At 37.2% G+C, this 24,317-nt stretch overlaps 1 protein-coding gene across 1 annotated transcript in view; it reads left to right on the top strand.

Annotated features, from left to right (window-relative positions):
- kz (putative ATP-dependent RNA helicase kurz) overlaps nt 1-21,443 on the top strand; it is a 52,821-nt gene extending 31,378 nt beyond the window's left edge. The window contains exons 5-6 of the mRNA XM_089095467.1: nt 13,159-13,305; nt 20,012-21,443. Coding sequence (XP_088951593.1) covers nt 13,159-13,305; nt 20,012-21,416 — 1,552 coding nt within the window. The 3' untranslated portion in view covers nt 21,417-21,443. The remainder of the gene's footprint in view (nt 1-13,158; nt 13,306-20,011) is intronic.
- The last annotated feature ends 2,874 nt before the right edge of the window (nt 21,444-24,317 follow it).

Here is a 24,317-nt window from a genome sequence, read left to right as displayed (position 1 = left end):
GAACTTCCCGAGGGCTTGAGTTGGATAGAGATTTATGAGGTCGATGGTTGTATAACTGCATGATTTTATTTAAATTATGAATAAAAGCCAGTGTATTTTTTAGTGTACAATATCTTGAAATTAATAGACGAATCGTTCTTATTAATCGTTCAGCCAATGCAGCCTTTATCGGGCTGTGACTATAATAAAGTGTTGTATTATATTTCAAAAGAACCCCTTTCACTTGTGGATTAACAAATTCACTACGGCAATCCAATTGAATTTTTCTATACGAATCCTGTTCAATAATAATTTCGATGGTTTGATAAACTTCAAAACCTCTCTTTGATCTCAATGGAATGGCATAGGCATAGTAAGTAAAGACACTGGTTTCCATCAGACTATATTTGTAGGGGTGCATTGTGACGCTGTTGAATTGCGTCTAAAGTTAAAAGATCCGTTTGCATTATATGCAGAGGGAAAAAGGCTTTAGTTTGCCGATATTGTTTGCCGCGAAGCCTGTTATTCCGATGCAGTCTGTTACTCGGTTCATTCTCTAGATACTCTTTTGCTTTTTTCAATGTGGTGCCGGAGACAGCTTTCGAAAGCGTTTTTAGGAGAACTTAAACTTCCCGCTTCACCAATATTTTCATAGACACCTTTCAGAACTTCATCCATTTTGAACGCAAACATGTAGTGTTATGACCGCTCCGCTTTTGCACAATGGAGGGTGAATCAATTTGTCTTCACTTTTGTCTAGCAGCTACAGGGGTTGTAAAATCAGTGGTGCTGCTAGTATTTTCAAATACCAAATCTTCTTCTTTTTTAAATGATGTTGGTGCTGGCGTTGGAGGAGGACTGTATTCTCTTAGTTTCTTTAGAATTATCTTATTACCAATAAAGATTTTGGGAAAGTTTGATACACATGGAATGGTGTATCGATGATTGTCAAAGGATAATAGTCCTTTACGATTTGTCACTGTATCACAAATTAAATCAACTAGATTATAACTTTTTCCCTGAATTATAATTCGTTTCCCTGTGCTATTAATTTGAACTCGATGTTCATCAGCAGTTTATAACATCAGATAAGATCATAGTATTTTAATCTTTTCTCGATAAGTCACTGGAAATAGGTTCCCAATTTTCGAAAGTATGAAATTCAATTCCCTCCCCTGTGAGGGCAGTACTGTAGAATCTTGAGATGTGTTCTGTTTAGAAGAGTCAGTGGTGGCGGCGGCGGCAACGGTGGGTCTCACACCATAAGGCTTATGCTTGTCCACCCATTGCAATGCATCTTGAAGTGAAATCTGTTTTTTGTCATCGGAAATATTCTTATCGTTAACGAATTTGCTTAGATTGTCTTCAAAATGTTCGGCGGGCGAGATGACAAGTTCAAATGGTGTCAATTTATAGGGTTTTGCCATTCTCTAGAGAAAACTGTTTACAAGTCCTGCAATTATTGGCAGTAAAAGTTTGAAAAACCTACCGCGCGCTTGAAGGAGTCGTGTTCTTTTTAAAATTGTTACCATTTTTTTAAAATCCCCTGCGCGTATTGTGGTACGATGGTGCGTAGTGTGTTGTCTAACACCTTCTGGCAGTTGAACATTGCCCTCAGTTAAATTTAAACAAAGTTCAGATATTAGATTAATGAAATAATTGTCAACACCATGTTTGAGTATGGCCTTCCTAAGCAAGGGTTTTGAAGTGCTTAAAATGGAAAATAAATGCCGTTGTTCGTGTAGTTTCTTCAGTGTCATAATGGCAACTAATAGCCTTTTCTACTGTTCACCGGAAGATCTACTGTAATTTCATTTTTAAAAATGTCGGTGACTACACGTAGATTCTCGGGCGTGCTCTGATTAAGATCCAGAAAAATGTAACCGTAGGGCTTGCTAGTCGCCTGAGTGTACGCTGACAACGGACATTTAGGGGCGCTGGAGTATATGTGTTTATTGATAGTTATGAGCGAGCTAGAATCACAAACAACTCGATAGATAATACAGACGGAGCAATTCAAAGCAAAGGTTCACTTACATTTTCTCTGATGAAAAAGACTATATAAAACTAGGGTTTTTGAAATGTGTTCATGGCGGGAGCGAACAGTGAACAGTTTTAGCATTTCCTGTCAGAACTCTTCAGTAGATTCAGCCGAATCACCGATAATCAACCACGAGTTTGATTCAATACTATTGAAAACATCAAGTTCCCGTATGAATTGTATTGGTATGGTTGTGGCAATAGCTTTTATTTGATCATAGGACTCCTGCCAAATAATATAGAAATTTTAGATTTTTTTCGTTTTTTCAAAAAAAATTTTATCGCAATTTTTAATTATTTTAGTTAAAAGTGTTGTTTTCCCCGACATTGAGGGACCACACAGAAACGATCTGAAGGGTGTTTTAAATTGATAAATGTTGCTGCTGCTGCTGCTGTTGACAACAGTTGGACTACAACTAACTGTAAATCATGCGTGTCCAATGAAGAAGTAGTAATAATTTTCCCCTAGATTTATATATTACTGGTTAACAACAACAAAAAAAAACAATATTTCATGTCAGTATTTATTTTGCTAACAATAAAGTAAATATTTGCTCAAGGTGAACTTCAACGATATGAAAAACACTTGTTCAACAAGAAAAACAAAAATATTTCATGTCAGCATTTATTTCGGCACTGCATGAAAACTCTATTTGTTCAAGGTGAACTGCAACGATATGAATAGTACTTTATATTCAACAAGAACAGTTGACAATATTTCATGGCAGTATTAATTTCAACACTGCATGAAAACTCTATTTGTTCAAAATGAACTGCAATGATAAAAATGACACTTATTGTCTTTAAAAATACTTTTTGTCCATGAAGAGCAACACTTATTGTCAACTTAAAAATGCTGTCCATCAACAACAACAACACTTTATTTACATTAGTAGCAAAAACACATTTTTCTCTACAAAACATGAGCACTTGAAAAAACAACACTGGAAAAAAACACTTGGAACATGAACTAGCACAGTTGAACATTACAGTGAATTTAAAAGGTGGGCCCCCCCAGTGCCGCGGGGCCGAAGGCCGGCCGGCCGCGGGTGGGACCCCCACCCCCGGGAGGGCCGCGGGACGGCCCCCCCACCCCCGGGAACCGCGGGGCGAAAATGGATTGTACACAATAGTTGTCGTCACTGCTGCTGCTGCTACAGGTTAGGTTGGGTTAGTAGGGGTCAGTGGTGGTTAGTTAGTTTATGAAAGGGTTGGGTGGTTAGTTACTTTATGGATGGATTGGTGGTGGTTAGTGGTTGAGATTAGTTGGTTAGGTTAATTTATCCAGACCATGTTGATTGCAATAGTCTATGCATTCTACTCGGTCTGAAGTATGGTAGTGGCCATGAGATAGGACACTCACACCATTCTCGAGCACATATACTTTGTCAGATATACATGACATTGCATTCTTTTCCACTCTCACAGCATAATTTCTATGCTGTAGAGAGTGAATTGCAAGCACTTGTGCTCTCGGCACTAGGCTACTTTCTACACAGTCTCTGTACACGCTCATGTTGAAATTGCTCTTTACAAAATGTTTGGGCACCCCTTTAGACGCCTTCTTTTCATCCCCACCATGAGTTTCAACGCAATAAACTTTGGGGCCCGGGAACACCCCCCCGGATATCAAATCACTCCCCGTCTCTGATTTTAACATTAATAGTTGGTTGGGGGCTTGACGTTTCACCAACTCGGGGTAGAGAGATGGATTCCAGTTGGTGAAATCCATCCGCGAGCAGATGTGTTCCCCCTTTTCTAAATCACCCAATAAATCTTCACTCCCATTTACCTTTAGCAGCAGAGAATCTGTATCCCCATACTAGACTTGAACCGCCCCCTCCCGTGGCTAGTGCACCTTGCACACATTGTAAAAAAACGACAACATGAGCTCTTTTGAAATTTCTAGTACTGAACTACCTCCTGCAATATTCTTGTTCAGTTCCAGATTTCTCTTTCACCTGTGTAGAAGAGCCATGCCGGCCTCTATGCGCGTGAACAATGTAAAATTGGGATCGGCAATAATTCGTGCACACTCTAGAGGGTCAGTCACGACGTCGCAGCGATATCTATTACGTACGCTTTCACACATTTTGCCAAACGCTGAATTTAGAATGAGCTTATAAAATTCCTTCTCCACCTTTGAACTTGCCCTAGAACGTTTATCGACAAAAGTGTCGATAAACGTTTTCAAACAAGGTTTCTGATTAAACTGAAGGACCCTGTGTATTTTGGTGATTTTGAAACCATTGTTCACCATCCAGTGCAAAAGCACATGGTGAACAACGATATTCTCTTTAGGGTCCAAATCAGCAATCAGTTTCTGTTTAGAGGGAGTCCAATGCATCCCCATATCCTCGACCAATGACCGATTGTAGGGGCTCAACGAGTCCCTGGTCACTGGTCGATTGATACAGGGAAAAATAAAATCTTTGACTGAGTCGTGAAGGGCCAGCGGAATGTGACCGTCAATTTCAAAGAACCATCCTTATGGCCCGTTGTCCTCGATGGTGTTAATGTCGGGGAACTCACAAGGATTTTCAAGCCATTGATAGGTCCGACATGGTAAAGAGTAGTGGGACATTGCTGAGTGGTATAATGAACTAATGTCCAAGAACACTGCTTTTGACTTTACAACTGTGCTTGCTCTGCTCGGATCGGTTGATAAGACACATTCCCCATGGAAAAGATAGCCACCCAGCATTCAACGCGCTACAAAAAGATGCTGGTCTACATCGATGATTAGGCCTATTTCCTTCCTGCTAATTTTTTAAATTAAATCCATTACTAAATGGGGTGTAGAAAAATAATATCCTATATCTAGCCCAAAGTCTGAATAGATCTGGTCTGTATTCTTACAGACTATATCTAACAGAGTTAAAACGTCACTTGCCAAGTACACTCTACAATAATCCCACCCATTTTGACAGTCCCCCTTAGACCACACCTTCTTGGCAAACTCATACTCCTCGACTGTGCATTCACTGTTGGTCCGTGAATTGTAAAAAGCTTCAATTGGAGGTAGTTTCACCTCACTTAAGCGAGCGCCAGAACAGTAATAGTCGTATGCATATACACCTTTGCAGGTCAACAGATCATACATTTCACCGTGTTTAAGCAAGGGAAAGCTATCAAAATTGTCGCTTTTCTGCACTTGAATCAATTGACTCAATGCCTTGGGAAAAAAACTAAAGGAATCTAAAAACCTGATTTTATTCCAACACGTATGCCCATTATCCACTGCCTGCCATTTCAGATGGAGAAGCACCAACTTTTTTGCCGATTTGGGAATAATGTTATAGGTAAATGAACTATTTACCCATGGACTATCTACTCCCCCTTCCTCCCTAAGCATACGTACCAGTGCCGGTAAAATAAATTTTAAGTCACAATTTGAGTTGTTGATAAAAACTTGGATAAAAAAATGCTGGCTCACATTTAAGTTAAACGATTGATGCGCAACCCCTCAAAAATGACCACCCCCCGATGATATTTCGTGTCAATTATGATTATGGTCCCTGACTGTCCTGCTCCCACCGCCTCTTTTCCCTTTAGCCTTCTTATCCCCATCTACCCAATCCCCTTAACACACCAAACTATTTTTTTATCCTTAATCGTGAGACGTTCCTCTGCAACGCACACCCTAGGGTCATGGTTATTTAGCCAACGGGACCACTCGCCCTACGCTGTACCCAGCAGGGTATACAATGTCTGGTCCATGAACTCGCCCTCATCCACTGTTTCTACTATTTCTAACAATCGCATGGTGTTAGAACTGTCTCTTTGTGCGTGAGCATAGGACACTGCAATAGCCTGGTGTTCTTTGATTCGGTTTGGAAATTGGGGATCCTTCAACTCCACCAGCTTAGCTTCACAGTCTAAAGATATTTTGTTGCACTGGAAATGGGTATTCTGGAAATTTTTGAAGCGTAAAATATCCCTATCCCTTGAAACCGTTTCCACTGTCTGGTAGCCACGCCGGCTACAATGCCTCATGTGATTTTGCAACTTTAATTCAGTCCAAAATCTAGAGAGGCATGTTGGACAGTAGAAACGTGAACTCTGTTTCTTACCCTCCCCCAGAACTCTTCTAAGGTCGGTGATAGGATCAAAATGGCCAATTGAATTTGCAGGGTCACTAGGTGGTGTGTACAACAACAAAACCCAGTGTCTGACCAAATCAATTGACGGGACCCTTACAGGAAAGACCACACCCTTCTTTTTCAAACTAATCCCATCTTCAAATTCAGTTTCATAATGTACCACCGTAACACCAATATTTAAGTGGGCATTAGCCCTTTCAAAAATGTCAATAGATCGAAGCGTTACTGGGTATTTCCCCTCTAAACAACGAGAAATCTACAATGGGGAAATCGGACACGTCCTTCCCATGCAAAGCCCAGGGGTCCAAATTCGTCTCGGTAGCGTCACGTGCTAGAGGCTCGAATGCTGATATGAGGAAAGCATACCGGAAACACATTTGACCTGTTTCAAAACAAATTCGCTGGACACCTTGACAACCTACTAGATCTGGATTATATTTTAAAACTGTACCCTCATCCCTTTGCCCCCCTCTTAAAATAAAATCTTTCTTAAATTTACAAACATTTACAATTACATTTTCAGCAAAAGGAACTTCAGAGCCGCTCCTATTTTCGTTAAAATTCTCAAGATGCGTTATAATTTGATCTACCCAATCCATGAAAACACCCTCAAAATTTTATAAATTCGGATAAATTATGCGCATCTCGGAATGTATATAATGATAATAAACTTCACTTTTCCCCTCATTTAAATAGAACACTTTTAAAACAATTGTGGCCTTAATTGATTCCCTCCCCCACACATGAAATTGATTTTCCAGTAGTGCACAATTTTATCTACATGGTCGTGTAAAACTCCTAAAGGGTCCAACACAAATTTTCCCCCCATACGTGAATTATAATGGTCTCCAAAGTTCACAGTGTAAACAACTATTGCATTTAAAATTCTGTTGGTCAATTGAAAATTGGGAAAATTTGTACCCCCCTCCCCCTCGTGTATATTATCCCCTCCCCCAAGTTGTTCAAAAATAATTGGGCTATGCTCCACTTCAGTTGTTTGAAGTGGACTCGTCAGGGTATCGGAGGCTGGAGGAGGAGGAGAAGTTAATTCGTTTGTGAAATCATTTAAAAGCTGTAGTGTATTTGGGGTCAAGTCCCCCAGCTCAACTGTGCTATTATCTACATTAAAAAAATCCTTTAAATACTCATCAATATTATCCTGTATTTCGTCGGAATTAGCGATATCACTCCATGGCGAAATGTTGTTGGAGAGCTCCTTTCCTTCTCCAACCGATGAGAGGGGAGACAAAGAATAGGGGACCAATGGTTGTCCAACCTATAAATGAAAAATAGCTTATTTTCAAAGTGTTCAAACCACCCCTAGTGCTTTTAAAATTTGGAGTATTATTCAAAGTCAGTGCTTAGTAGTAGTAGTAGTATGCGCATAGTAGCATTTAGTTAATTCAACTTAAAGAAAATCCAACTTAATATAAGATATTTACAATCTAAATCACCGCTTTACATAGAAGGCGGTAATTTGATTTTTTTCAAAAAAAATAGCTTATTTTCAAAAGGTTCAAATCAGCCCTACTGTTTTTATTTTTCTTTATTTTTTTGCGGCGCTTCCCTGGCCCGCGGCACATCCCTGCGGCGCTTCTCGGGCCCGCAGCGCATCCCGCAGCGCATCCCAGCGGCGCTTTTCGGGCCCGCGGAGCATCCCGGGCCCGCGGCACTTCTCGGTCCCATAGCATATCTTATATTAGTATAAGATATTTACAATCTAAAACGACGCATGACATTGAAGGTGGCAATTTGATAATTTTCAAACAATCCTTCCAAATAAAATTTCACATCAAGACTCTTTATCTGCTCTGGAAAAAAAAAACATAATTTGAAAAAGGATAGCTATCTCCTGTTATGATACCCAGCTCATTCCGATAAAAAGTTGTTTTTTTTTTTCTTTTTATTGTAGAGGCAATGTGAACCTATAGCTAATAAATCAATTTATAATTCAATTGATTTTTCTACTTATTATGAGCGGGGTATAGTGCATTTTTTTTTGCTTCACTAATCTAATTTAACAAAGGGTGAATGCATGCCCTTGACATGATTCAAAAGAGGAGAACATTATATTTCCTTTGGGGAGAAAAATCTTTCAATATCCCACTGAGATATACTTTTACAAAATGTTCGAAAATTGTGCATGTAGAAAAGGACTAAAAAGGTTGGAAGAAATTGATGGATATTTCTATATGATAGGTAGGAAAAAATGCTTACATTTGCAAAATCCGTCTGGGCTTGGGTGTCGGATGGATCTGACATAGCATGCTGGAGGGTAACCTCCTGACCTAGCGTTGATGGGGCAGCTATTAGCGGTCCAAGGAGAGCGGATGTGCAAGCAATGTCACATTCCAGCATGGCTTGGGCAGGCATCACTTGTTTAGGAGGCTTCGGCCAGCGACCATAATGTATGACTCTAACCTTCACAGGGGTCACATTATTAGCCCTTGCTCTATAACTGGATGGCGGCGACGGACATCCTTCACAATTTGCCTTAAAAAAGAGCAAAAAGTTAGTATTGAAATAATTCCCCCCCTTTTTTAAAAGAAGGAAAATTAGTATCACCATCCACACGAACCATAATTTTGTCTAGAAAAGAATTTATCACTAAGAAACCCCCCCCCCACGCCAGCATTTTCAGTAAAGCAAAAAATAAAAATATACTAAACTCAGAAATCAAATGCTATTTTAATTAATTAAAAAAAAAGGCTTATTCATAGACATCTCAACCTAACCTTACTTTTCATGCAAACACTTTGTTTTCATTTTACAATATTGGTGATAGAATTGAGGCATGCCCAACTTTTTCTTATCGAAAAAAAGAGAAATAATTCTATTAGCAAGAATTATACCTGTAAAACCAGAGTGGGGGTGGGAGGGGTGTTAGGTTTAGTTAATAAAAAGAACATATTTTATGTTTCCTAGTGAGTATAAAGATTGCACGGTGGTTAAGTTTGTGGGGGAGGGGGTACTTACCTAAATATACTAGAGGGTGACCAAGGAAAATAATTTTATTTTGAAAATAAAATGTATTAAATCAGAACTTACATTGCTTATTGTGGCTGTCAAGGCTTCTAATTCATTAAATTTATCCATTGTCGTTTGAACTATGTCAAAATACTTTCTGATAATTTAATCACATTGCATGCCCGATATATACGAAATCTCAAGGGTGAATTGTTATGTAACGGGGAAAATCATATGTAAGCAAGTCTCTGATTGGCTGAGAAAGGATATGTAACTGACTCGCTGATTGGCTGAGAAGGAAACACGTGATCTAACTGTTTCCCGTTATCGGATCAATAAAATTCCCAATCGATTACGCAATCAATTTCTCGGAAATCCACTTCCCACTCGATTACACAATCACGTTCTCGGAAGTTCACTTCCTCTTCGATTACGTAATCAAGTTCTCGGAAATTACTTCCCCCTCGATTACGCAATCAAGTTCTCGGAAATCCACTGCCTCTTCGATTACGCAATCAAGTTCTCGGAAATTCACTTTCCCCTCGAGTCCTAGATCAATAACATTGTTCCCGTTAGAATTCAATGCGCATGTGCAACCTTCGTCCCGGAGTTATTACACCTAGAAACAACAAATAAATCGACCTTGGAAAAAGAGGTCATTGACCGATTACACAATCTTTCTCCCTAGGGACTCTATGCCCATATTAGGAGTCCCGTCACGATCAATAGGGTCATTTCTACTATCGTATCGAACCAGTGGTCCTAGAAGATTGGGAAAGGGATCATTCGAACGGAAATGTTAAGTTTTAGCGCCCTTTTTAAGTTACCAGAATATTAGAGGATAACTAGCCCCCCTCCCACGCCCTTTTTCCCATTAAAACATTTGATCAGAATTTTGAGATAGCAATTTAATTCAGCACAGTTGAAAGGTCCAATAATTAAGTCCTTGAGGATGATGTGAATCCCCGTAGTCCTTGGAGAAAGGGCTGAATGTTTCGCAATTTGCCCATTGTTTACATAGAGAAATTGTTATTGGGAAATATACGGGATTTTTGTTTGGGGGGGGGCTTTTCATTATAAATTTTTATACAGGGGAAGGGGAACAGGAGATTTTCTTTCATAATTTGAAAAACGGTCCCAAGCTAGATATAAAAAACAAGTTTTTTCGACTTAGATAAGGAGCAACATTAAAAATTAAAACGAACATAAGCTTTACTGTATATACGGGGGCCACCCCTCCTCAATACCCCGCTCTTTACACTAAAGTTTGATTTTTTGTCACATTTTTATAAGAAAGACTGCTCAAACATAAGGGTCTTTGATCTTGAATGAGAAGTGTTTTTAAAGAACTTCAAGACTCTAGCACAAAGTGCTAGGGATTGAGGAGGGGAAAGCCCTCTCCCTCCTATTCTGGATAATTTCTGTTCGTTTTAAGTTTTAATGTTGCTCCTTACTTCCAGTTGAAAAAAGCTTTTAGTTTAATTAATAAGAATAAAGATCCTCCAATGATTATTGATATTTATTCTTAGTAGGCATGATTTCGCTGGTGATCAAGAAATATAATGCTGTTAACTTTCAGTTTATTTAAAATAATGTCAAAAGAATTGTTATTTCCTAAAATCAGTTAGGCTTAAATCAGTTCGACTTAAATCTGTCTTTTGGTTGTCTGTCCTTGGTATATCTTTGAAGTTTTCTGGCTCAACTTTTAAGTTGATAAACCCTCCTAACATTTTTTTTTTCCTACTATAAGCTCAGAAGATGATTTTCCTTTTGCATTTTATTATCTAAATACCACAATAGGACGTAGTAATTCTTTACTCAATCAATCCGAACATTACTAAAATTGGCTACCGTTCACCTTCTTCGTGTCCTGATCCATATCTGCATGTTTAGGACGACCCAAAGATCCCCACCCCACAAATCTAATCCTCACTCACTCCCTCACCTTTAAAAAGCGCAGAAGGACCTACCAAAAATTATAAACCCCATTGGAACTTGAATAGAACCCATCACTCACACTGCAATGTAGTTTGATAATTAATTGAAACTGGTCTTTTGCATAATAATTGAAAAATTAAAAATATATAAAAACTATCAACATATTCCTTCATTAAGATTTTTATACTTTAATTAAAAGGCTTTTAAATTAAAAATTATAAAATTACACTTATAGTAATTCTCTACGACTATACGCCATGCTTCCCATCTTCCATCCCTACGCCTGTTGTTCTGAAGGGTTATGAATGGATTTAGTTTAATTATCGATAACATTTCTTTACTTAAAGGAATATGCAAGTAGCCAACTCATTAATCCTAATAGTTCACTTGCTAAAAATATATACCTCTTATCGTAGAGTGTAAGTCATTAGTTTATTTGTTAGTACATTTAAATTCAAAATAAATTATCATTTATTTTAAGTTTACATTATATTCTAAAAATTCTATCCTGTAATTACAAATTACTGTTTAGTTGAATCTCACGAAAATTACGGTTTTTTAAATAGCGCTGCGTGGGAAATATTTGTCACCATATGACAGTTTAAATAACAAAAATAGTTTGCAATTTCGGCTGCTATAAGCCAGGGTTTGCTCTTTGCTAGGCTATATTAATAGAGTTTAACAAATTTCTACTTAATTAATTATGTCGTTTTATGCTATACAAACAGCAATAGGTAAAAGAATGGGGACTTGATCTAATACAGGATATTTTTTTAACCTTAAATGAATATTTCCGCTCTATATTCGAGGGTCTTCCTTAGCAAAGCACATATAAAAATAAAATAAGACTTACAATCAAATGCGATAATCAAAACTAAATTAAAAATTAAACTTATTTTTAAATATTAAAAAAAATATTTTTTTTAATAAAAATTATTTTTTTTAATAAAAATTATTTTTACCTGTGCTTTGTTGGGGCCTTTTTAAATAGTTTTGCGGTTTCGGCTGCTGTGAGCCGTGGTTCGGTCTTTACTAGGCTATAGCTATTACTGCAACCATGATCAATCGCGTTTAAAAAATTTCTACCTAATTAATAATATCCTTTTAAGTGAAGTTATACCAACGGCAACAGTTAAAAAAATGGGGAATTAATGTGAGACAATGAGTGTTTTTTTAATCTTAAATGAATATTCTGGCTCTACATTTAAGGGCCGTCCTCAGCAAAGCTCATATAAAAATAAAATAAGGCTTACAATTAAATGCGATCATTAAAACTAAAATTAAATTTATTTTTAAATATTTTAAAAAAATATTTGTTTTTAAATTAAATTATTTTTACTTGTTCTTTTCTGAGCCTTTTTTAAAATAGTTTTGCAGTTTCAGCTGCTATGAGCCGTGGTTCGGTCTTTACTAGGCTATAGCTACTACTGCAACCATGACCATGATCAATCGCGTTTAAAAAATTTCCACTTAATTAATAATATCCTTTTAAGTTAAATTATACCAACAGCAACAGTTAAAACAATGGAGAATTAATGTAAGACAGTGAATTTTTTCTTTTTCTTTTTTACCTTAAATGAATATTTAGGCTCTACATTTAAGGGTTGTCCTCGGCAAAGCTCATATAAAATAAAATAAGGTTTACAATTAAATGCGATCATTAAAACTAAAATTAAATTTATTTTTAAATAATTAAAAAAAAATACTTGTTTTTAAATTAAATTATTTTTACTTGTTCTTTTCTGATCCTTTTTTAAAATAGTTTTGCAGTTTCAGCTGCTATGAGCCTAAATGAATATTTAGACTCTACATTTAAGGGTCGTCCTTGGCAAAGCTCATATAAAATAAAATAAGACTAAACAAATGCAATCATTAAAAATAAAATTAATTCATTTTAAAACTACTTGTTTTTAAATACAAATTATTATTATATTTTCTTTTCTTAGGAGAGCCCTTGAATATAGAGCCAAAGTATTCATTTAAGATTAAAAAATATTTCATTGTCTTATATTAATTCCCCATTATTTTACTTGTTGTTGTTGGTATGAGGGAAAGTTAGTGTGGTCTTCGTCGTTCTTTCAGCTAAGTTATCTTAGCTATTTGTATTCATTCAAATAGAAATGTGTTTCAGGTATGTCGTAGACACTGGAAAAGTGAAAGCCAAAGTTTACGATAAAGTGACAGGAATCTCTGCCTTTCATGTAACTTGGACTTCAAAAGCTTCAGCCAATCAAAGGGCGGGTAGAGCTGGCCGTATTGCCCCTGGACATTGTTACAGGTATGTTTCCTCTTTTAATGACAAAATTCTTGACCTATACATATGTATGTGTACATATCTATGCATATGTATACATACGTATATGTGATGAATATGGATGTGTAATAACACAAGAAAAGAAGCAATGAAAGAAAGAAAAGGAAAATAAAGAAGAGGGAGTAAATAGGATCTTTGTCACATTATCTTTTTTAATGTGACTTGTCCAATGAGCTTGTTGAAGAAGAAGATGTGGCAGAACGAAAGGTCTAAGTTTGTATGTGATGACAAAATATGAATTATAAGTATAAGGCGAATCAAAAGCTCAACCTGTGTTACATTGGAGCAAAAAAAGTAAAAAACAAGCGGCAACATAATAAACGAGAAAAATTATTGTGACAATAAAATAAGAATAAAAAGCAATGAAGAAATTATATTAATATACAATGTTCCTATATAATAATTGAAAAGCTTCAGCCAATTGCAGGCCTAGCAGAGGCGATTGTATTGCCTGGAACATTGTTATAAGTATGATTCCTCTTTCAATGATCAAATCAAACGGTTCGTGGTAACGAACTCTAAGTAAGGAGTGACTCGGCCCAATTGTAAACGAAACTCTAAGAAAATGAGTTTTGATAACAATTAATACATAAAAATTGGCTTTTATGCTGATTCCAAATATATACAATTCATTAGGTTAAACGGTACCGACTAAAAGCTACAAGCCAGGGAAAATTTGCCTGATTTTCAAAAAGAGGGGGGGGAAACACCAAAAAATCAAGTAATGAGATTGAAAAGCACACCATCATATTCAGTGTAACAGAAAACCCTATTGCTCAGCTTTCAAGTTTCTATTTGCAAAAATGCGAAATTTTGTGTTTTTTGCCAGGAAAAAGATCACGGATGTTTGTTGTCTTTTTGTTTTTTTTTCCTTCATTTTTTTGGTTTCTTTTGCCAAGAGGTTATCGTATCCAACCAATTGCCTTAGGAGACAGGGGGAGGGTTCATTCAAACTGAAATTTGAAGTTCTAGTGCCGTTTTTGTGTGACCAAAAACATTTGAGGGCAACTAGTACCCCTTCCATGCCCCTTTTTTCCCCAAGGACATATCGATCGAAATTCCGAGATAACCATTTGACTCTGCATAGTTTAAAAGTCCGAATACGATGCCCCTGGGGACAGCATGATCCTCACAGCTCCTGGGGAAATGTTTGTAAGTTATACAATTTGCTCATTATTTGCATATAGTATTTGTTATTGAGAAATATACTGTTTTTTTTGGGGGGGGGGGGGAGGGATTTTCTGCATTGGAGTTTTTTCTACGGTGAGAATTTTCTTTGGGGACGAAAGTTTCCGTAGAGAATATTCCAGAGGAAATTTAACGGGGGTGGAGGATATCCTGCTATTATTTGAAGAAATGGTCAGAAATTAAATTTAAAAAAAACAATTTTTTACAGCTGAAAGTAAAGAGCAACAATAAAAATTAAAACGAACAAAAATCATGCCGTATATGAGGGGGGCTGCTCTTTCCTTAAGAACGACTCTTGGAACACCGAGGCTGTTGAATTTGAATCAGAAGTATTTTAAAGAACTATAAGACTTAGCGTAGAGAACGTGGGACGAGGAAGGGCTCCCCCTCATATACCGAATAATTTTTGTTCGTTATAATGTCGCTCCTTACTTTCAGTTGAAAATACTTGTTTTTATTTAATTCTTTATAAAGAGGAAAGAGTTTCCTACATATGTCCAATGCTTCCCCTAGTGTTAAAAATTTTCAGAATAATTTCATCCGAGATAAAACTAATCCATGGTTCCCCTTGTAACCAAGTGTCCCCCAAAAAACCCTGAAGAACCCCCTTTCGGAAAATCCTGCGCAAGGGAAGACATCAAGACCGACAAAGCTACTTGGAAGTAATCCCCACAGATTTCACACAGTTTCTCCAAATGCTTTGGAAGATGAATCAACCGTTTACTTTAAATTAGCCAGCTTTACAGTTACCTCTATGCTCATTTCCCAATTAGAGTTACCCAATCAGTTGAAATGCATTATTCTGAAGAATTTGGCAGAAACCCACTTCGGCGAGACCATAGTTTCCGAAGCAGAAATTCAAATTGAGAGTATATTAAGCCAACATAGGCTGATTGAGTCACAATCAGAATGCCTGACGACTACTTAATGTGTGACTTTTCGTTTTTAACTAATTTATCCCTTTTTAATAACATTGCTTTTAATTATCCCGATATAGAAAGTAATCAGCATGTCAACCCTATAAGCAGCCCCCCTGGTACCTTAACACACGCTAGTTGTAAATACCTTGATATTCTTGATTTTGCTACCAATGTGAAGCCAAAACTAGTCAATAATAATTCCCTTAATCTTCTTTGTTTCAACATCAGAAGCATCCGGGATAAGTGGCTCAAGTTTAAAGATTTAATTTCATTCAATAGTGTCTGCCCTTTTGACGTAATAGGATTAACAGAGACATGGCTTTCCGATAATGATGACACTAGTGATTTTTTACTCCCTGGTTACCAAATAATCCATATGCCCAGGAGATTGACAGTGTTCTGGTGGTATCTCACTTTACATCCGTTCGAATGTAAATTTTACTAGGCTATCAGAGTGCGAAACTATTTTCTCTACACAAATAAATCTCAGATGTATTTATTCAATAATTATTAACATAGTTATCGGCCAAAATTCCTATATACTCTCCTTATTTTATAAACCTCCTCCATTTCCGACCTCATGTTTTTGTAATCTGTTTGATGATTTCTCTAATTTTATTAACCTACCCCATAAAAAGGCAATAGTTCTTGGGGACTTTAATTGCAACCTACTCAATGTGGGTAAAAATATTGAATCTGACACTTTTTTTGAATCCGTAACCGCGAGTGGTCTTCTACCCACACTTTTTTTTCCCAGTAGAGTCGATCCTGTGAGATCAACTTCAACATTAATTGATAACATTTTTGTATCCACTTCGCTGGGAAATGACCTGTCCTCAAATATAATATTTTCGGATCTGTCAGACCATTTTCCTATTTACTTGTCACTACCTTCGCAACCACTACCTCTACGCTCTAGAATTAATATCCCAACACCTACTAGAAACTACAGCTCTGCAAATATAACCTATTTTATCGATTGCTTAAGAACCACTGACTGGTCCGATGTCATAAATTGTCAAGAGGTAAATTCTGCCACAAAGGGTTTTGCACAAAGGCTAAGTGAGATAATCCATTCAACTTTTCCTATTCGTAAACCTAACCGGAAAAATGTCCCTATATGTCCCTGCATGTCACATAGCCTCATTGTCTCCTCATATCGTAAAAACAAATTATATAAGTTAACCTATCAAATTATAAAAATTTATACACTAAACTCATCCGTGAAGCGAAGAAAAATTATTATTATACAAAAATTCTCAATTGCAAAGGAAACCTGAAAAAGATTTGGTCCACCATTAATGATATACTCTCAAAAAATAGAAAATCAAAATCTATACCTATTCGCCTTAAAGACACAAATGGTAGATTAATTGACCCTTTACATGCACCTGACGCATTTAATAATTATTTTTTAATGTTCCTCATACTGACTCCCGCTCCTCCTTACAGGCTGTATGTCCCTGCTTCAATTCTAGATCCATGTTTTTCTGCCCAACTGATAGCAATGAGGTCTTCGAATCATCGGTTCTCTCCCTAATAGTCTTACACCTCTAGTCTAGACTGTCTTGGATTAATTAATAAGCTCCTGAAGACCATATCTCCTTTTGTTTACGGGCCCATCAAGCATATTGCCGACCTATCTTTAACCCACGGAGTTTTCCCTGATTTACTAAAGTCAGCCATTGTTATTCCAGTTCTTAAAAAGGGCGATCCGACTGAGAAAGGTAAATATCATCCAATCTCAACTCTTCCTGTTATATCCAAAGTTCTCGAAAGAATCATCTTCAGACGTCTGTCTCCTTTTCTGTTGCACAGTCAGCACTCCATTTCCTTGATTTCTCCTCACCAATATGTCTTTAGGCCGAAATTTTGAACTTCCAATGCTCTAAGTGACGCCACACAGTTCATACGCTCACAAATCTACCTAAAAAAAAACTGTATTGGGCTTATTTTTGGATTTCTCTAAGGCCTTTGACATGGTCGATCATAGTATTTTAATAAGTAAATTAAATAGTTAAGGTATTCGTGGTGTTCCCCTCTTCTGGTTTGATTCTTATCTATCTGGAAGGGTATAGAGTGTGAGCCTAGGTGGAGTATCCTCTCAGCCCTTACCTGTTCGGAGGGGTGTCCCGCAAGGCTCCGTTCTTGGCCCTATTTTATTTCTCCTATATATCAATGTTCTTTTTATGGACCTGGGCCCTTCAGTATATCCTGTATTATTTGCTGATGACAGCAACTTCTTCATCACTGGCTCCAATTTACCATCGGCAACAACCTCTGCCCAAGTCCTTCTTGGGCAGAGGAACAGAGTCCTTCTGGAACAGAGTCCAGGCGTGGTGCCTTACGAATAACATGACCGTTAATAGAAAAAAGTCAAATACTATTATTCGGAACCCCCTACAACAAAGACGTAATTCAACCTGCTCTTGGTCTCAGGTACTCCTCCGACATCCTCCCACAAGTGGAGGTTGCCAAGTTACTTGGTGTATTTATTGACTCATGCTTATCATTCTCTAATCATATTTCTTACATCACAGCAATAATTTTGAGACAAGTAGCTATGATTAACCGTGTGAATTATTTTCTTCCTCCTCACATCTTAGTTACCCTCTATTATTCCTTTATTTTTCCTTACCTTTCTTATTGCGGATCAGTTTGGGGAAATACAAAACGGTCCTTCACTAAAAAACTCAAATTTGCCGAAAACCGTGCCATTAAAGCAGTTTTTCGGCTTCCCCGTCTATGTCCAACCCGTGATTTGTATTCAGATTTTGGCATAGCTCCACTTGATCAAATCATACAAAACTAAACTTATCTCTTGCTTACTCTGCTTTCCACAATAATCTTCCACCTCAACTACTAACCTATTATAATATTAACAATTCGGAAGCCCACTGTCTCCGTTCATCCAATAGAGCCTTTAAAATTTCTAAATGCGTTTCTAGTGCTGCCCAGCAATCTCCCATTTACAAATCTATTATTCAATGGAACAAAACACCCTCCCGTGTTGAACTAGCCACAAGTTTCTGCAAGTTGTTTAAAAATGTAATAAAACTTGATAATATAATTTAATCTTTCCATTATTAACCAATTTGCTTTAATTACCCATTTTTTATTCGTCTTTATTTTTTCAGTTTTACTTTAATGTTTTATTTTTTTAGTCCTTAACAAGTTATCTTCTAGGATCTTTATTATTATTGATGTTTGTGTTATGTTTTTTCTCGAATAAAATTGAATTGAATTGAACCTGTACGCAAGAAGGGGTAAAGAATTTTCCAAAAGTTGGTGCGAAGGAGCCTCTCTTCCTTAGGTGTTTTTATAACCCAAAACGTGCTCTTTTGTGTCGTTAAACCCCTTTCCCAGGAACAAACAACCCCGCTGATATCCTCCTGAGAGTTGGAGCTGTCGGCACATCAATGAGTTAACATGTGCATGTTTTCGCCTATATGTCAGTTTATGAATAGCTACACGATTTGAAATTGAAATTCGAAGCTTCCCTCGAATCTTTGATTTTTTTTTACAGATAAAAAAAACATTTGATTTAAATTCTTGCTCCGGAGGGGTCGCTATGTTACTTACTAACTTGAAATTGAGACGAGGTGTGGGTCTTCAACCCAATTCGCTTCCAGGAATCGCCGGGCAACCTTCCGTTGTTTGACTTTGATCTTCTGTTTGAGGGCAAACGATTTGTAACAATGATGTTTACCTTTTTTTCTTAGCACTGGTCCCCCCCCTCCCCCGGCTAGGTAGCTACAGGTCCTTCTAAGCGGTGTTATGTCGAAATTCCCTTTAAAACATTTCAAGTTTTAATTGGTGGTTAAAATCATCGCTGAACTTCACGAAGAAACATATAACAATTTGTAGTCGATTTTACTGGAATTTCATAACCTGATCAAAAATCTAAGGATATTTATGTTTTTTCCAAGTTTTACTAGATTAATCGTGTATTTCACATATTTTTTGGACTGGCATCTGTTTTTCTGTATTTTATCCAGAGATCTTTTTTTTTCTCAGAAAAAGAAATAAGTTCTGAAAAAAAGAAGAAATAACCCACTTAGTTTGTTTGCGGATCTCACTGATATACCTTCTAAATTCATTGTCTTCTTCTTTGAAACGTTGGCTGAAATGAAATTTTGTGGAACAGTCTATTTTGAATCAAGGAAAAAGGAAACACATGGAAATATTCGTTTAATTAACGATAGTGGCTTATTTTGCTGTGGGTTTTTCAAGCTCAAGACTATTTTCCTAAGCAACTGTAATGAAAGCCCTGTGCGAGACCACCCTCCTAATGGTAGGTACTTTCTCTCCCCAAATGTGTCAGATTGGGTCCTTACACCCCTAAACCACAACTAGACGCATTAGCGCATTTTACTTGTAATTTGACTGATGAAAAAGCTAAGACAATTTTTGGTCGCATCCTACGGTCTGGATTAGCCCTTATTTATTTAATTCGAATATTTTATAGACACGCTTGAAAACCAGAGATCTAGGAGAGGTCAAATTTAGTTTTAATAGTAATTCATTTTTTGTATACCTAAGTATGTGTTCTCTTGTTTTAGGTTGTATTCTTCGGCATTGTTCAATGACGAATTTCCAGATTTCTCACAACCAGATATTCTCCGGCGTCCTATCGATGATTTAGTTTTGCAAATGAAATCTATTGGAATTGATAAAGTGGTGAACTTTCCCTTTCCAACACCTCCTGATTTGGAGCAAATTAAAGGGGCGGAAAGGTTGCTTATCAATCTTGGGGCATTGGAGGAGCAGCGAGGCCGGGGGACATTAAAGGATCGCAAGAAGTTCGAATATGCTGCCCGGATTACTCCACTTGGGCGTGTAATGGCTGAACTACCAGTAGCACCAAGATATGCCAAAATGTTGGCACTAAGTGAACAACATGACCTCCTCCCCCTTGCTGTTTGTTTAGTTGCTGCACTTGCAGTGCCAGAAGTCCTTTTAGAAACACCCTTAGAGGGTAACAGGGGTAGTACCAAACAATGGCAAGCAATGAGGAGGACGTGGGCGGGGAAGGGTAACTCTTTGCTTCTCGGGGATGCCATGGTCTTACTTCGTGCTATTGGAGCTGCAGATAATTCTCCGAATATCGTAGCTTTCTGCAATGAGCATGGTCTTAGAATGAAAGCAATAAATGAAGTGCAAAGCTTGCGATCTCAGCTAATCCGAGAGATAGGCTTAGTGTTGCCTAATAATCCAACTCTATTCAATCTAAAGATAGATCCACCAACTGACTTACAAGCAAAACTACTTAGACAGATTTTGCTTGCTGGATTGATTGATAGAGTTGCGCAGAAAGTGCCAGCCAGTGAAATAAAAGAATCTGGCGATAAAATTAAAATGAAAACTGCTTATAAGCTACAAGATATGGAAGACCCTGTGTTCCTCCACCCAAGCTCTGTTTTAAAATACGAGCTCCCTGAATTTATTATCTATCAGGAAGTTTTTGAGGCTTCTAAGCTGTTTTTGCGAGGAATCACTGGAATTGAACCAGAGTGGCTTCCTACTTTTGCGCAAAAACTATGCTCCTTTTCAGACCCATTATTAGCTAATCCTCCGCGGTACGCAGATGGTAAAATTCTTTGCCATCGTAATGTAACGTATGGAAGAAGCGGGTGGACTTTACCGACAACTGAACTTGAATACCCGGAAGGCCTGGACAAAATTAAATGGTTCTGCAAGTTTTTTCTTGATGGATCAATTGTTCCGAAACTTGAAAAATATAAAGCTTCGCTGCTATCACCTCCAGAAACGATGATAAAGACCTGGGCAAGGCTCCAGCCCAGAACACAAAAACTATTAAATGCTGTAGTACAAGGAGGAGTTTCATCTGCGCAAGATCTGAGAAAAAGATGGAAGAAAAATCAGAGATTTCTGTTATCTGAATATTCAGAATGGTTACCTGAAGCTTTACGATTGGAGGTGGCCAAGTGTTGGCCACCTATATAGCTCAATAAATCCGCAATATATTGAGTGCTTTCTGTCTTTAATTTATGAAGATTTCGGTCAGGTCATTTTTTCTCTTTTAACGTAAAATGAAATGTAAAATTTCAGAGATATAGCTACGACTTTGCTATTGTGAAGTGACAGTGGCAATTAGTTAAATCTTTCTTAGAGACCAGTCATTAAGCAAACCTAAGGTCATCAGTGGCTGTAATCTCGACATTAAAAGACAACCATAAAATAATGAAAATGACCATCACTCACTGTTGATAAAGTTTAACTGACATATATGCAGCAATTTGATGGTGGTATGTAGGGAGCTTTCAAATTACAATCGCGATCTGGGAAGTCCAAGTTTAATCTATATTTTATGACAGATGTTCATAAAATCGGTGTCGCATACCGCTTTTGGCTTTCTTTGCTACTAAACAGAACTCGCTTTGTATGCCAGAGGGATCTACAAAGCCGCGCATGCAAACTCTGATCATTCATCTTCGCAAAAACCCAGTGTTGTTGTTTGCACACAGACAAAGCGGGAAGCTGATCCTTGCATGCTGAATGGAATTATGCTATCCTTGCTCCATTGAAATAAAAAACAAAGAGAAAAATAGCTATTGCCTCATTGGATAGATGAGGACAAAGGTACAAGTGGTACATGATTTTATTTTTTTTTTTTAACTTTTTTAGAGATCCGAAAAGCAACATTTTCCCCAAAATAAAGTTATACCCTCCAAGTGACTGAAACTTCTGAAAAGATCAAGCTCGATTCAGCGGTTATAAGTTAGATCTTTTCTGACTATACACCTCAAAATTTAGTCCTGGGGCAAGATTATGCTTCCAACTTAGTTTCCCCATACCGCCATAATTGTCTAAGTTTAAGGCAAGGCCCTTCTCTTTTTTAAAGGATAGTCTACAATTTCAACTTTAAATCACACCTTGTGCTCAAATCGCAGGGTGTTCCTGCATGTTGATGTTATAGTTGGTCTCTCCTTTCTTATGAAGAAAACACATACTTTTAAGTATATACAGTAAATTAAATCCGTTTGTGGGCTTGAGCCAATAGCCACTACAACAATGAGCCGATAAAAATTAGCTCATGAGCAAATAACTCCTTTTCAGAAGGTGTTAGACATGCTTTTTGTTTTTTGGCGGATGATTTTGCATCAGAATAAAATAAACAGCGTATTTGTGGGAAGTAGGTTTTGGAGAGGCAAGAACATCAATGGTATAAAGAAGAAGAATAATTGGAAACAGTAATGAAGAATTTAAAAAGCGGTAAAATCGTTGGTAGCCAAATCTTCGGCCACAGCGATATTTATGATGTGCCACTGGTCTTAGAATATCTTTGATAAGTATGTCCTTGCATTCTTAATGTAGTCGAATTAATACAAAACACATCTGGCGCTATCAAATGGGAAGAAGCAACAAGATTGTCTCTTTAATCTTCGAGCACGTATATTTTGCTCAAACTGGGGAAATGATTTACGATGAAAAAGGAAAAAAAATGTCAAGCGTGATCCGGGTTTCTTGACTTTTACTGTAATGAATGCTATTGCAGGTGAGTACCGCATTGCCCCCTTATACCTTTGCTTGCATCCTTTAGCAGTTCCATAATAAAGAATAAAAAGCTAAGTTTTTAAAAGAGTTGAATGCTGAGTTTTATTTATGAATATTATTTTTGAAACTATAATGAAATGATATGTGTTACAAGTCATGTAAGCTAATGTCCGTCATCCAACTATTGCTGAAGATTGTTGGCAACCATGACTCGAAGATATGCAAAAAATTAGTGTGGACATCTATAAACTTATTACCAGCAGTTAGCGGAAAAATAAAATCTGGCGCCAAATTATAAATATAAAAGACAAACATAGACTGGGAAACTATTTAAAGGTTTAAACAATCATAAAAATAAATTGTAAATTGTAAACAAAAAAGAGTTGCACGATTATTGCAACCAGTTTTATTTTCACGAATCCCGTGCTCAAATTTTTTTTTCTGACAACCTTCCCTTTCTGGGAGAAATACACTTTAACTTTTCATGGGTAAATAGAGGCTCATTAGTTGGCAAGGCTTTTCTTCCTTGCTATAAAACGTTGGTTTCCAACCTTTTCTCATATCTGCGCCATGGATATATTAATTTATAAGACTATACAGAGTACATAATATTGCGAGGCTCTTGCGCTTTCTCTGCGAACCCCCTCCCCCCGCCCCCACCCCAAAAAAAAGAAATGAAAAAATGTCCGACTGGTAGTAAAGCAACAAAACGAATATAAACAAATTTTTGATGCGTTTTTAAAGTTTTTCTGTAACCCCCTCCCCCACCCGAACAAAATCCTGGATACGTCCTTGCTTCAGGTTGTCCGAAAAAAATAAACGCTGATAAAGGATGGGATCACCACCTGCAGGATCAAAAAAAGGGAGTGTTCAAATTATAATCAGTCAAGAATATAATGATTGCGCCAGATAAATAACCTTCGGTAACACATAATATATATATATATATATATATATATATATATATATATATATATATATATATATATATATATATATATATATAGGGTACTGGGAGCATGGCGGCTTCGTTGCCGGGTCTCGGCACCGACAGGCTTCTGTTTATGGATTCTCATTGTCGCTTATCTTCCAGCCGCAGTCGTCAGCCTCTTCTTGATGTTATGACGTCACCAAAGGCTCATTACAACCACCTTGAAAAAAATATGAATTATTCCTTAAAGTCCTGACCTATTTAGAACGTTTTTGTGGCCAGTCATTGCTGTTGCTTGTTTTCCAACCGTAGATTTCATTGTCCGTTTTTGTTCATCTTTACCTCAGAAAGCTTTTTCCATCCCTTTTGCTTTAGCAAATTAGATTCATACATCATCTCATTTAATTTCTTAAGACGTT

The sequence above is a fragment of the Artemia sp. Qi Xiang Cuo genome, chromosome 10, assembly GCF_049724085.1.
Source record: "Artemia sp. Qi Xiang Cuo chromosome 10, ASM4972408v1, whole genome shotgun sequence".
NCBI classification, from domain to species: Eukaryota; Metazoa; Arthropoda; class Branchiopoda; order Anostraca; family Artemiidae; genus Artemia; species Artemia sp. Qi Xiang Cuo.
This window is presented reverse-complemented; position numbering and strand designations above follow the sequence as displayed.